We start from the raw sequence: 13,909 nt of genomic DNA, 5'->3' as shown, positions 1-13,909 counted from the left end.
TCTTGACAAGGTGGATATGGAAGGGATCTCGTGCATGAGTTTGATGGCACTGCTTAAAAATTAGTGTTGCTGTTTCAGGACAGAGATGATTTTGTGACTTTGGAACTCTCAGAAAGCATTGGGAATGAGGGTCATTTAATATTTTTAAGGTGGAGACTGATTAATCCTTATTAGTGAAGTGATTTAAAGATTATGGATGACAGGTGGAAATATGGAATTTGAAACGCAAACACATCATTAATGGTAAATATTCAGCCTGGAGCCCAGTTACAAGTGGAGTTCCGCATAGGTTAGAAGTTCGGCACAACATCGTGGGCCGAAGGGCCTGTTCTGTGCTGTATTGTTCTATGTTCTATGTTCTATCAGCCGTCCCTTAATGAATGACCCATGCCTGCTCTTAGTTTATACACTCACAATGTATCCTGGTGTATTCTGGTCATTATTCATCCCTCAGATAATGTCACAAAAGATTCAGATGATTTGATCATTATCACATTGCTGTTTTGGGGAGCTTGCTGTGCACAAGTTGATTCCCATGTTTTCTACATGATGGAAGTGACTAGGCTTTGAGATGTCCAGTGGTTGTGTATAGCATGATATAAATGCCAATGCCCGTTTTCCTTCTCAGTGATATCAGCATGGACTGTGTTGGCAGTGGCATTACCAGTCACATTCCCAGTGATGGCATTTCCACCAGTACCCACAACCTGCCTAGGAGCAATAAAAAAAGACTATCTAAGTCCCATCTTACTTTCCCCTCTGTTTTTTGGAAAGGAATTGTGCAGTCAGAGTAAATGTTGGAGATATTTTAACAGAGCAAGTCTATACTGTGTGGGAGATATTTAATCAGGATTAGCCCTGTCATATACAACAGCTTGTAAAGGGTCTAGTCAATTTAATTAAGCCTTAGTTTATGCAGCACTGAAAACCTATTTATCACCATCTGTGTACTGGCAGCTAGAGCACAATTATTAAACTCCATGGTTGGGAGTGATTTTTAATTAATCTAATTTACTTTTTAAATGAAATCGAATGAGCTTAATTCATTAATTTGCAATGGCTAAAAGGTTATCTGCAAACTTTCATGAACAGTTACACACAAGACTTGTGACAGCAAGAAATAATTGGTATAAATTCTGCCATTCTTGATGTAATAGACCCTGATCCCATAGTCAGGCCATCTCTACCCATATATACACGTAAAGATGCTCACTCACAGACACACACACAAGCAACATCATTTGCACTCTCATACGTACACATAGACTCTCATTAAAACTCTCAAAAGTACTCACTCAAATTCACACACAAAGACTGATCCACTGATACTCAGAGTAATACACTCAAATATACTCACATTCACAAATATGTACCCAGACACTCTCTCAAACATGTATATTCACACACACAGATACAATCACACATACTCACTCACAATTATATATACCCACAAGCATACCTGCACTGACAAATGCCCTTACACATGCACTGAAAAACATACTTACTCACGGCCATGCACTCAAACTCACATACTCCCTCACGCATTCATTTATCTAGGCACACTCATTCAAACAGCTACCCGCAAATGATATGTACTCACACTGTCTTCACTCACTGAGGTAGTGTACTGAAATCAAATCAAATTTCCGGAGTCATCACAAGCGTGAAACTCTGGTCAAACCACTGAATTGCCCAATTTTACCTAACTGTCTAATTCAAGTTAAAAGAACATACACACAGGCTTTTCATTGACAATAAAACAATTATTTATTGCAATCAGCAATGTTTTGAACCAACAGCAAGAAAGATAAATTCTAATTTATAAATCTGAATCTTAAACTCTACCACTTTTTAAAAACTCCACAAACAAACAGACACAGAGACAAGACAAAGCATACATATTATAGGTGGGGAAGGAACATTATTAAAGCAGCACCTGTACAGGTCACCAGCATCATTGAGTTGTTTTGTTTGGCTTGCTTCCAAGTCTTTGCAAAAGACTGAGATTTGAAAGACACCGATTCTCAGCCTTTCATTCACTAGTTGTGGATTTTCCCTTTCAGTATGTCTGAAGGGTTTTTTTTTAACCTTTCTCCTTTCAACAAGGGGTTTTGCAGAGTGTAGTTCATTGGAAAATGGAGAGTGGGAACAGCTGCTGAAAGATTTCTGTTCCTACTTCAGACAAAACGGAGAGTCAGAGACTACGGTACCTTCTCTTTGCAGTCTGGCAGCTTCTCCTCCATTGTCTGGATACAAGACTGTAATAACTTTCCCAGGAGCCAATCAAAAAGTCGTTACTCTGTTCAGCTGTCCTGAACCAACATTGCGGGTCAATTCAGAAACAGAGCAAATAGTTGTCTCTGAGCAAAGGTGCCCAGAAAACACACATACACACACGCACATACACACACTCACACAGCCATACAGCGACACACACACACACGCATGCACACACAGACATATAGCGACACACACAGACATGCAGCTGCATACACACATGCATGCACACAGACATACAGCGACAAACACACATGCATGCATGCATACACACACATACAGCGACACACACATACAGCGACACACAAACTCTCATACACAAACACAAATACACACTCAAACACACACACAGACTCCCCCAAGCCCCCCCCACATACATATATATGCACACTCAGTTACACATAAAAGCACTCACACTCACACAAGCTTTCACACGCAGGTTCACTACACAACCCCTCCCCTACACACCTATGCACATATTTGCATGCTCATGTTTTCAAACACTCATATGGAGACGTTGTCACTCATTCACATAAGCTCTCATGCAAATGTACAGATATACTACACTATCAAACAACCATAGACACACATGATACATTGTGAAACATGTTTATGCATTCATTCCCTTACACATACAGAAAAAAAGATACTCATGCATAAATTCACACAGACACCCCCATACTCACATTTGCACACACTCACACACACTACTGTCCATAAATACTGAGACACACTCACGCGCATACACTCTCCCAGTCAACCCTGCGTGCACGTATTCCCTCTCACAGATAGATACACAAATCCAGATTCTGGATTAGTGGTGCTGGAACAGCACAGCAATTCAGGCAGCATCCGAGGACAGGCAAAATCTGAGGACAGTACCTTTACACAAATCCAGAGTCAAACATACATGTACTCTTACACTCTTAAACGCATTCAGACACTCGCTCTCTCATTTACACAAACACAAGCACATCGGTACAGTTTCCAGTGGGAGTCATTGCTGGTAAGTAGGAGTAATAACCTGAAGTCTCTCCAGGTCTCATGCCTGCCACTTGGTAAGCTTCTTTAGAATTACACCACTCCGTGATTCTGTGTCCCTCTAATTCTGGCCATTCTTGCATGCATCCTTTGAATAGTTGTTGAGCGAGGTAATGGTTCTGAAAAGGTTAATTCTGGAAATGGCAGTGAGCACCATCCAATCTGATGATGTCTTCCTGGTTTGAATGAGGACAAGGAAGAATAACGTAGGCTCTGGCCCAGGTCTCTCCCCACCCCCACCATAATATAAATAATAATATAAAACTTGTCCACAGTTGTTATCTTTGCAATAGACTATGTCTCGTTCAGAGAAGAGCCACTTATTGTTAAGACTCCTCATTAGTGTTTGATCCTCCACCTCCTTGTTACATTCCAATAAGGACCAGGAGGCCAAAGCTTTAAACAGCAGAAGCTTTATTAAGGAGGTGTTCACTTTGCAGGCAGCAAGGTTAGTTTAAGCTGTTTCCCAACTAAAATGCCTGATGTTGCCTTTGTTATGTTACATGACTGGACTCTCAAAGTAACAGTTGACATTACTTAAAGAAACGCACAGCATCACTTATAGAAACACACAACATCCCTCCCTATTTACATCAGAAGTGCTTGCAATGCAAACATTCACAATCTTTACAATCATATATACAACAGTCAGTCAGCAAGATGTTCCGGAGCATGTTATTTCCTGTGTGGCTGTCAGTGCACCTTAAATGTCTGTTTATTTTTCTCATTGCCTTTAATCTCTGGTGCTTTAAGTGTCTGAGCAAGATCATCTATCACTGTCTTTTCCTGAGATGACTGAATGTTCAGATGTTTGCACAACTTCATGTGTTCTTCACTGTCCTCTAATCAGATGCTCCAAATATTGTTTTATCCTTGGGTATATCTATCTGGAGTGGTACCACAACCACTCCCCTCCACCACCACCACTCCACCATCCCACCCACCATCGACGCTCAGTAGCAGCAACGTGTACTATTTACAAGATGCACTGCTGAAATTCACCAAAGATCCTTAGACAGCATCTTCCAATCCTACGACACTTCCATCGAGAAGGACAAAGGCACCAGATACATGGGGACATCACCACCTGCAGTTTTCCCTCCATGCCACTCACCATCTTGAATTCAAAATTTAGGCTGTTCCTTCATTGTCATGGGTAAAAATCCTGGAACTCCTCTCCCCCTCCCCCCAGGGACATTGTGGGTCAACCTGCAGTATATAGACTGCAGCCGGTCAAGAAGACAGCCCACCACCACCTTCTCAAGGTTATCTAAGAGCTGGCAGTAAATGCTGGCCCAGTCAGCAACGCCAACATCACACAAATGAATACTAAAACCTTCCATTCTTAACGGCTTCCAATTCAGTAAGGGAGTGAGCCACTACCAGCCGGTGTAGCCAACAATGGCCAGTATGTTTAATAACAGATCCCCTTCGAACTGAGAATCCTGGTTTATCTCAGGTCCTTTTTGTATCTTTTCTTCCGACTCTTCCTCTTCTTTACTTTTACGGTATGTTGTTCATGTTCCTTCTTCAAACACACCCATTCAATGTGCCCTTAATTTGTCACAGTTTCTGCCTGCAGCTTCTTCATTGCAGCAATTTGCTGCTGCATCACCTGTTTCTCCATAACGACGGCAGTTTCCTGTCTGCACTGGTGTTCATCTCTCAGCCGCCATTTTGTGAACTGACATGCTTGACCTCAGCTGTTGAGCCTCGTTTGCTGCTAGTTCCTCTGAGACTGCAATTTTCAGTACTTCCTTTATGTCTTGATATCTTTCTGTCAGTAATGCCTTCTGGAATGCTTCGCAGCTTAAATCACCCATCAGTCTGTCTCTGATAGCATCATTTCAGTTGTCCCCAAATGTGCAGGGTTCTGCTTCTTTCAAATTGCCATGAACTGGGAGATAGATACGACACCACATTGGCTGTGTTTGTGGAATTTGAATCTTTCGGCTTTAGTGAAAAATGTTTCTGTGGGATTCTTTGAGTTTAGAGTCATAGAGATGTACTACATGGAAACAGACCCTTCGGTCCTACCCGTCCATGCCGACCAGATATCCCAACCCAATCTAGTCCCACCTGCCAGCACCCGGCCCATATCCTCCATATTCATATACCCATCCAAAGGCCTCTTAAATGTTGTAATTGTACCAGCCTCCTAAATGAAATGATTGGCAATGCTATCTGCAGATCATCAGGTAATCCGATGACATGTATATGTACATATGTATATAAAGGTGCTAGATAAATGCAAGTGATTGTAAGTAAGTATTGGTAGTTGAAGTGAAGTACTGAAGGAAAGGCAATAAATGTTGACTTTGGATTTGGAGATGGCCCAGGGAGTTTAGGAACACAAGTTAAACATTCTGCTCATGGCCTCTTTTCCATTTTTTTATGAATACGAATGGAAAATTGTTGGGGTTATTTAAACATTCTTGGATATGTGTGTGTGCAGATCACAGAAGATAAGTTTGCCCATGTGTACTTCGTCCTAAAAGCCCTGTATTTAAACCTTTCAATCCTTTAGATATCATGGAATCAATCTAAAACAGTGAGCTGCTGTGTTTACTTGCTTGCACCAGTTAAGAGCATTCCGGAGCCATTCCCAACTCTGGACTCCCCCTCCCCCATCTCCCAGGATTACGGGTTATGCCAGCAACATGGTGAAAGTAAGAATTGCCGGACTGGATTCGCTGTCTGGAAGAGAAAGAAACTATTTTCTAAAGGAGGAGTAGGAACAAATTCCTGCAGATGCTGGAAGCAACCTGTTTTGAGAAGCAGGCCAACAGCTAAGGGGAAACTGGAGGTGGAGACACCGGGAGATAGATCCCTAGGAGGAGATGGTAAAAGCTGAAACAAACAGCCTACTGTTAACTTGCAGCCCTGCCTGAATTCTCCCTCTCCAGCTCGGGGGGCAATCTCCATAAAACAACAGTAGGGCAAGGAGGAGCTTTGCAACAGTGTGCCAGCTCTCTAAAAGACTGATTCACCTCATCTAGGCAAAAGCGAGGACTGCAGATGCTGGAAACCAGAGTTTAGATCAGAGTGGTGCTGGAAAAGCACATCAGGTCAGGCAGCATCCGAGGAGCAGGAAAATCGACGTTTCGGGCAAAAGCCCTTCATCAGGAATAGAGATGAAGGGCTTTTGCCTGAAACATCGATTTTCCTGCTCCTCGGATGCTGCCTGACCTGCTGTGCTGATTCACCTCATCTCCTACAATACATCTGGACATTGCTCTAAAGTTCAAGGCAGGCCATTCAGGAGTCTTGTCATCCTGTATAAAGGGCTGAAGTTATCTGAAACTCAAAATTCCATGGATCCCAGCAATTATTTGGAACTTCCAAGACTAGAGTTGTGTAGATTTTTGTTGAACAAGGATGTTGAGGAATACTAAACAGACATGGGTAAGTGGTCATGACCTAAGGGAATGTAGAAACTCACTGGAGTGAGGGCTGAATGGCTTCCTCCTCTTCCCATGATCTCCTGGTTTCCATTGTAACCACAGCAGAATCTGTCATTTACGTATTGTGAGAAACAAAGTTCACTCACTTCAATAATTTCAGTCCGAGACAAGATCTGAAGCAATCAGTATGTTTATTATACGCTTGCAAGTGTGGTGCCTGAAGTAAGGCACCCAGAGTTTAGCAAGTACATATCTTATATAGGATTCACTACTCCAAACCCGGTGCCCATTACTATTGTTTATCTCTTGCCTTATCCGGCCTTGTGCATAACAAAGTACAAGTTTTACTCGGCCATTTCACCACATCCTGCTGTGGCCCATTGTTAGGTATATCTTTCTTCACTATTATCTACTTCCCCCACCTGTGCCATTTCGTCCCTTTCCCCAACCATTTTGATCCTTATGACCTTTTAATTGGGGTTTGTTTTTGTGTTTTTGCAAAATTGGGAAACAGATGCTTTTTACTATTACTTGTACAAGCATATCTGGCTTAACCTACATCCTCACAGCACCTTATCTATTTGTCTACCATTGTTTGCAGGCAGGTCTCATTCTTGCATCCACATTTTAGCTAATACAAAAACAATTATATATTTCCTCCACATAGTTTTCATTGTTGGCTCAGCTCTTGGTTAAAACAATTATACACTGGTGTGAGTGCATTTACCTTGCATAAGTAATTATAATTGCAGAAGTAACACTACTTTACCTATATCCCACACGTATTGAACAAATACTTGTGGTAATGTCTTGCAATAGTAACCTAGAGAGCCAAGCTAATGCTTTGGGGATATGAGTTTGATTCCAGGGTGGGAGCTGGTGGAATTGAAAACTGGGAAAACTGAGTAACAGTAACTCTGTTTCGAAGATCCGTCTGATCCTCCACTGCTTCAAAGAAGAAAATCCGCTGTCTTTACCTGGTCTGACCAGATGTGAGTCCATATCCACGGTAATGTGGTTAACCCTTAACTGACCTGTAAAGTGGCCGGGTAAGCCACTCAGTACAAGGGTAATTACAGGTGAGCAACAAATGCTGGTCTTGCCAGTGATGTCCCTAGAATAAAGTTAAAGAGAAACAACTCTACCCAAAATGAAATGATATTGTGAGGGAGACTAGAGGCTTGGTTGAAAAGATAAGTTTTAGGGAGTGATTTAAAGGAAAGGAGGAAGGTGAAAAGCTGCACAGAATTCAGGAGGCACAGTTGTGGATGGCGGTGTGAAAGGAATTGTACTTTTCATAAAATTCTTTCATGTGATATGAATGTTGCTCATCCTTTATTTCCTTTTAACTGAGTGGCTTGCTAAGGCTAACAGATGCAACTAAAATTAACCACATTGCTGGGGTCCGGAGTCACATTTTAGGCCAGACCAGGTAAGGACAGTAGATTTCTTTCCCCAAAAGGGCATTAAGTAGGCTGTAAAGACAGATTTCAATCCATGTCCCTAACCTCTGTATTATTAGTCAAGTAACATTAACCGTCACACCACTGTCTTCCCATAGTCTGTGAGTGGCCAGAATTGAAGGGGTGCACAGCCTTTGGAGCTCCGAGAGATAATGAGGTGCACGACAATGGTGCGGGAGGGGTGGAATTTGATGCGTTAAAGAACTGGGTGTCAATGTCGGTCAGCAAAAAATAGGGGTGACCTGTGAACAGAACTAGTTGTGAATTGCCAAAGGAGCAGCTTAGTTGGGAAGAGCCAAAGTTTATGGAGCAGGAAATTACACCAAGCGATGCAATAGTTGAGCCCAGGAACAACAAAAGCATGAGTAAGCATTTCAGCAGCAGCAGATGAGCAGAGCAGTGCAGGGTAGGACTAGATGGAGGCGGTCTCATTGAGTACATTGTTAGAAGTTCAGCCGCGATCAAATCAGTTGGCCAAAGTTGTGAATGCTCTGGTTCAGCCTTAGACAGTAAACTAGAAACAGATGTAATCGGCTGAAGAGGAATGGATCTGAACTGTAATCATCACCCACCAACAAATAAAAATTTATATAGCAGGCTTCATAATTTAATATACCTTCAAGTGGTTTACAACCAAAGAACTACTTCTGAATATTCGCTGTTATAATGTGAGAAATGTGGCAGACAATTTGAACACAGGCAACTTTCCAGAGACAGCAATGCATCCATAATCACAGGACGACCATTTTGAATGATTTCACAAATGCAGATCCCTATTGGAAGATCAATCCTCACAGTGGTTGGTCATGTTGGATTCGGTTCTCTGGAAGATTAGCTGCTACCATTCTCTTTCCCACAAGTGGGAGAGGAAAACAACCTGGTAAACGAATGACAGGAGACTCTTATGTTAAACAAGATGTAACTTATTGCATGATAGCAATGAGGTGGGCGGCACGGTGGCACAGTGGTTAGCACTGCTGCCTCACAGCGCCAGAGACCCGGGTTCAATTCCTGCCTCAGGCGACTGACTGTGTGGAGTTTGCACATTCTCCTTGTGTCTGCGTGGGTTTCCTCCGGGTGCTCCGGTTTCCTCCCACAGTCCAAAAATGTGCAGGTCAGGTGAATTGGCCATGCTAAATTGCCCGTAGTGTTAGGTGTAGGGGAATGGATCTGGGTGGGTTGCGCTTCGGCGGGTCGGTGTGGACTTGTTGGGCCGAAGGGCCTGTTTCCACACTGTAAGTAATCTAATCTAATCTAGGTATAAGTTACACTCATATAATAGACGTCATGACAGAGGTCACCGATCTGATGGTAGGTCTTACTCCCTCCAGCTTCTAAACTGTCCTTCTACCAAGTCTCCCTGATATCATCACAGTGGGTGAAGTTAAACTACACAGCAGTATTAACCCTTTCAGATTTGTACATCCTTGTACTGCAGGCCCCAGAGCCAAATGATCTACTCCTCATTTGCTGAGTTGAAGGTGATCTGTTGCTTCTTAGCTTGTTGAGGGCACACACCTGGGTAACATGTAGCATCATTTGTGTCTCTTCACAAGTGGCTGATGGGTTTGTACTGTCTGTGGAGGAACATCTGAAAAAAACAGGAGCAAAGATCAAAACCAGAAATGACCAAGCATACTGGAGGTAACAGATTACCAGACGTTGACCCTTTGTCTTTTCCAGTTACTGATCTTGTACAAATGTCTGCATGTCCATTGTTTTTGGTCATTGTAGCAGGAGATTTGCATCATGTTGAGGAGAGTTCAGCCTTTGCAATGCCTGACTAATCTTTGTTTCTTGCTCATTTCCAGCTGTCGTTGTGTTCTCTTTCGTGTTGTGCTGGCTGCCATTTCACGTCGGCCGCTACCTCTTCACCAAATCCTCCGAGGTGGACTCCCTTGAGATGGTCCAGATCAGCAAATACTGTAGCCTGGTCTCTTTGATCCTCTTCTACCTGAGTGCTGCTATCAATCCCATACTTTACAACATCATGTCCAAAAAGTATCGAGTGGCTGCTCTCAAACTGTTCCACGTCAAGAAGGCTCCGAGGAGAACTCCGTCAACAGTGAAGGATGAGAGCTGCCCAGCCTGGACAGAGACCAGTATATGCACTTGATCGTTGCAGAGCAACCAAGAGTTATGGTCATGATGTCCATTTGTAGCTATACACAGCCACTGGTTGCATGGGCTGTAAGGGTGTTACCCAAACGAGAAGGAGCATGAAATGGGCACTGAATTGGTGGCTACAAGACAAGCAGCAAACAAAAACCTATATGATTCTAAAGGATTCAGCACCCTTTTTGCCTTGCTTGTGTAGACTGCAGATCAAGATCATCCAAAACCACAAGGATTGGACTGCAGTTTTGATGCTAACATATAAATATTTCAGCTGCTACTCTGAAAGAAGTAAACTTATATTGGTATCCAGTCAACTGGTTAATTGAACTTACTGTGAGATAATGAACAGGGTACTATGGTAAGATATTTAGACTGTTGTAAATAATTCTTGATTTCACAGCCCGCATTGTGTGATGGAAGAGTTTCCAAAGGCAGTTTCTGTTACATGAAATGTATTTTAAACTAGTAAGAGTGTTTGGGTGGGGGGACCATCAAGTTCAGTCATTACCATACTGATGGTCACATGGCACAATAAGAATGGGTTCATTGATTAACCACATCAGTCATTCTCCATCAACACAGCGACAACAGTGAGTCAGGAAAACTCCCAGTCATAGAGCGCTTTGGAAACCAGAAGTCCATCAACCCAACTTGCCCAATCCTAAATAAAATCAAAAAGTGCTGGAAAATTTCAACAGAGCTGTTCCAAAAGCTCTGGCAGGTTGGAACTGAAAAAGAGTTTTGAACTCAAAACATTACGTCGCTTTTGCTCTCCACAGATGTTCCCAGACCTGCTGCATTTCTCTAGCATTTTCTGGCTGCTGTTTTCTTCTGTTGTCCTTTGGTATTGGATGGCTTTATGAACATGGAAGCTTAGATACAACAAAACACAGGTAGGAAAATTGCTATAGAATGTCTGTACCATATCTAAATCTTACAGTGCCAAACTACCTAGGCACTGTCAGTGTCAAAGCCTCAACAGTAAATATCCTGAGCCAAATTGCCCAAAGCTAGATTGCGTCATAACAGATTGTCCTGGAGATACATTTGCCAGCATCAAATCAACCAGCATCAAGTTTCCTATCATTTAACATCATACTCCTGCAGCCTCCCCATATCCCTTGATATCCTCCAGTCTGAAATTACCTACCCCATATCCTGTGACATTGGCTCCTTGTGCTGGATCCCTCTGCCAGCGGAAACATCATCCCTGTGTCCAATATGTCCAGTCCTGACGTAATTTTATGTTTCAATTGGTCCTTTTGGACATCCTATTGCATTTTTCTGAACTCTAGTGACAACAGGCTTAGTTGAGCTAATCTCTCCTCCATCAAACTCCTACCATCCCAGGAATCAGTCTGATGAACCTTTACTAATCTCCTTGTCAAGCTAGTACAGGTGGACAATCCTTTATCTGAAATTCCGAAAACCAAAACGCTCCGAAATCCAAAGTTTTCCCATGAAGTTTTTTTTCTCCATAACAAGGTTGTTTGGCTTGCAAACAGTTAACCCAACTCCATACCCACTCAACCCATGTCACCCAGATGTGACATGGCGGCGTGGCCCAGCACTGACAGGCATCAGTTGTGATTCAGTGCTCCTCGTATTCACGCGCGCGTCTGCTGCTCGGTAAGACTTTTTTTATTTCACTGTGAAAATGTCATTTATTCCGAAAAGTTCTGTAATCAGAAAACCCCGAGGGTTTCGGATAAAGGATTGTGTACCTGTATATATTTCCTTGGGTAAGGAGCCCAAATCTGCACACAATACTCCATGTGTGGTCGCACCAAGGCCATGAAGCTAACTGTAAAAATATTCCTTGTCCCTGGACTCAAATCCTCTGGTAATGAAGGCCATCATACCATTTGCTTTCCAAACTCTATGCTGTACCTACATTCTTGCTTTCAATGATCAGTGTACAAGAACAATCAGGATCCTTTATATGTCAATATTTCCCATTCTGTCAGTATTTAAATAATACTCTGCCACTTTTACTTTCTGATCAAAGTGGACAAGGTCATATGTATCCATGTGAAACCTCATTTGACCACTCCTTCACCCTGTCCCAATCAGCTTGAAGGCAATTTCACAAAGTAATATATTGTGGATGCTGGATATCCCAAATTGAATAGAAAATACAGAAAAAATAAACTCATAGAGATATACAGCACGAAAACAGACCCTTCGGTCCAACTCGTCCATGCCGACCAGATATCCCAACTTAATCTCATCCCACTTGCCAGCAGATTTGCAGGATTTGTGGAGAGATAGATGGTTTTAAAGTTTCAGGTCATGACTTTTCATCAGAAGCTAGTTTTAAATTTGGAGCTGGATTTTACAGACACTGCGTTTGACTGACCCCAGTAAAACGTCAGATAGGAGCCAGTCCTTAACCCTGCTGGCTCCCCATTATAGTTTAGCTGTGGGAACAGCAGTAATTGTTTCACGGCCAGATTTCCATCACTATCCAAGAGCAAGTCCTGCCTTCGAGAGTTCCTGGCCACTCAGCTGGCTGGCAGCTCTGTAGTCCTAGTAGCACCACCTGGAGCAGTGGCCATTGCTGGGATTACAGGAGCAGCCACCATATTGAGGAACCTGGAAAAGTTCAGGATTGGCGATTTCTCGAGAGGTAGGTGAGGCTGTTTTGGTGGATGGGGCTGGGTTCAACAAGATTTGGGGGATGGGATGGAGAAGCTACAGGACAGTATGACTTGGGGAGTGCAAGCTTTTGTGAAAGGGCCAATGATGGCCTCAAAAGAGTTGAACGCTATCAGTTAAAGCCACTGGGCTTTCTGCATGCACAGTTCCCCTCTCCCCACTCCACTATGGCGGTGATGGGATAAGGTCCTTCATTGATTGTTCATTAGCTAATTAAATAGTCCCAGGTTCAATTGTTGCTGTATGGCACCTCCAATGTGCCCTACCCATGGAAGGTTGGGGACAGGCAAGTGGACAGTGGGAATGCGACCTGCTTGATTTCACATACCCGCCCTGTCTTCAAACCCACTGGCAGCAGCAGAGTGTCAAACACAGCCTCTTAATCCTGTTTCTCTCTCTCTCTCTTTCTCTTTCTCCACAGATACTGCCAGACCTGCTGAGTATGTACAGCATTTTATGCCCTTCTGACAAGTTTCAAAGACATAGGAACAAGTGAAGGTCATTCATCCCTCAAGCCTGCCCTCCCATTCAATGAGATCATGGCTGTATCCAACTCCATTCTCCTGACTTATCCTTGATTCCCAAAAAATCTATTGATCTCAGATTTGAAAGGATTAATTGAGCCATACCCCTCCTGCATTTTGTCAGAGAGAATTCCATATTTCTCCAGCTTTTGTGAGGAGAAGTTTTCACCCAACATCACTTCAGAATGGCCTGCCTCTGATGCTAAGGTTATTAAACATTTCCTCGCCAATTATCTGTAGCTTATGATTTCTCACTATCAATATCTATCAAAATCCTAAAATGCCCATCCAATCGCTCTTATACATTCTATGTTCTGGAAAAAATAAATCTAATTTAGGACCCCTCTTGTCAGAAATTGCACCTCAAAATCTTGATAGCATTCTACAGAATCTGAGTTGCAATCCTCCCAAGACCATTCCAAAA

The 13,909-nt window shown here is 42.8% G+C and overlaps 1 protein-coding gene across 1 annotated transcript in view; it reads left to right on the top strand.

The window, feature by feature from the left end:
- Window positions 1–10,471, top strand: part of ghsra (growth hormone secretagogue receptor a) — a 38,568-nt gene extending 28,097 nt beyond the window's left edge. The window contains exon 3 of the mRNA XM_043702970.1: window positions 9,997–10,471. Coding sequence (XP_043558905.1) covers window positions 9,997–10,301 — 305 coding nt within the window. The 3' untranslated portion in view covers window positions 10,302–10,471. The remainder of the gene's footprint in view (window positions 1–9,996) is intronic.
- Window positions 10,472–13,909: the final 3,438 nt, after the last annotated feature.

The sequence above is a fragment of the Chiloscyllium plagiosum genome, chromosome 13, assembly GCF_004010195.1.
Source record: "Chiloscyllium plagiosum isolate BGI_BamShark_2017 chromosome 13, ASM401019v2, whole genome shotgun sequence".
In the NCBI taxonomy this organism is placed as follows: Eukaryota; Metazoa; Chordata; class Chondrichthyes; order Orectolobiformes; family Hemiscylliidae; genus Chiloscyllium; species Chiloscyllium plagiosum.
Note: the sequence above shows the minus strand (reverse complement) of the source record. Positions and strands in the feature narration are given on the sequence as shown.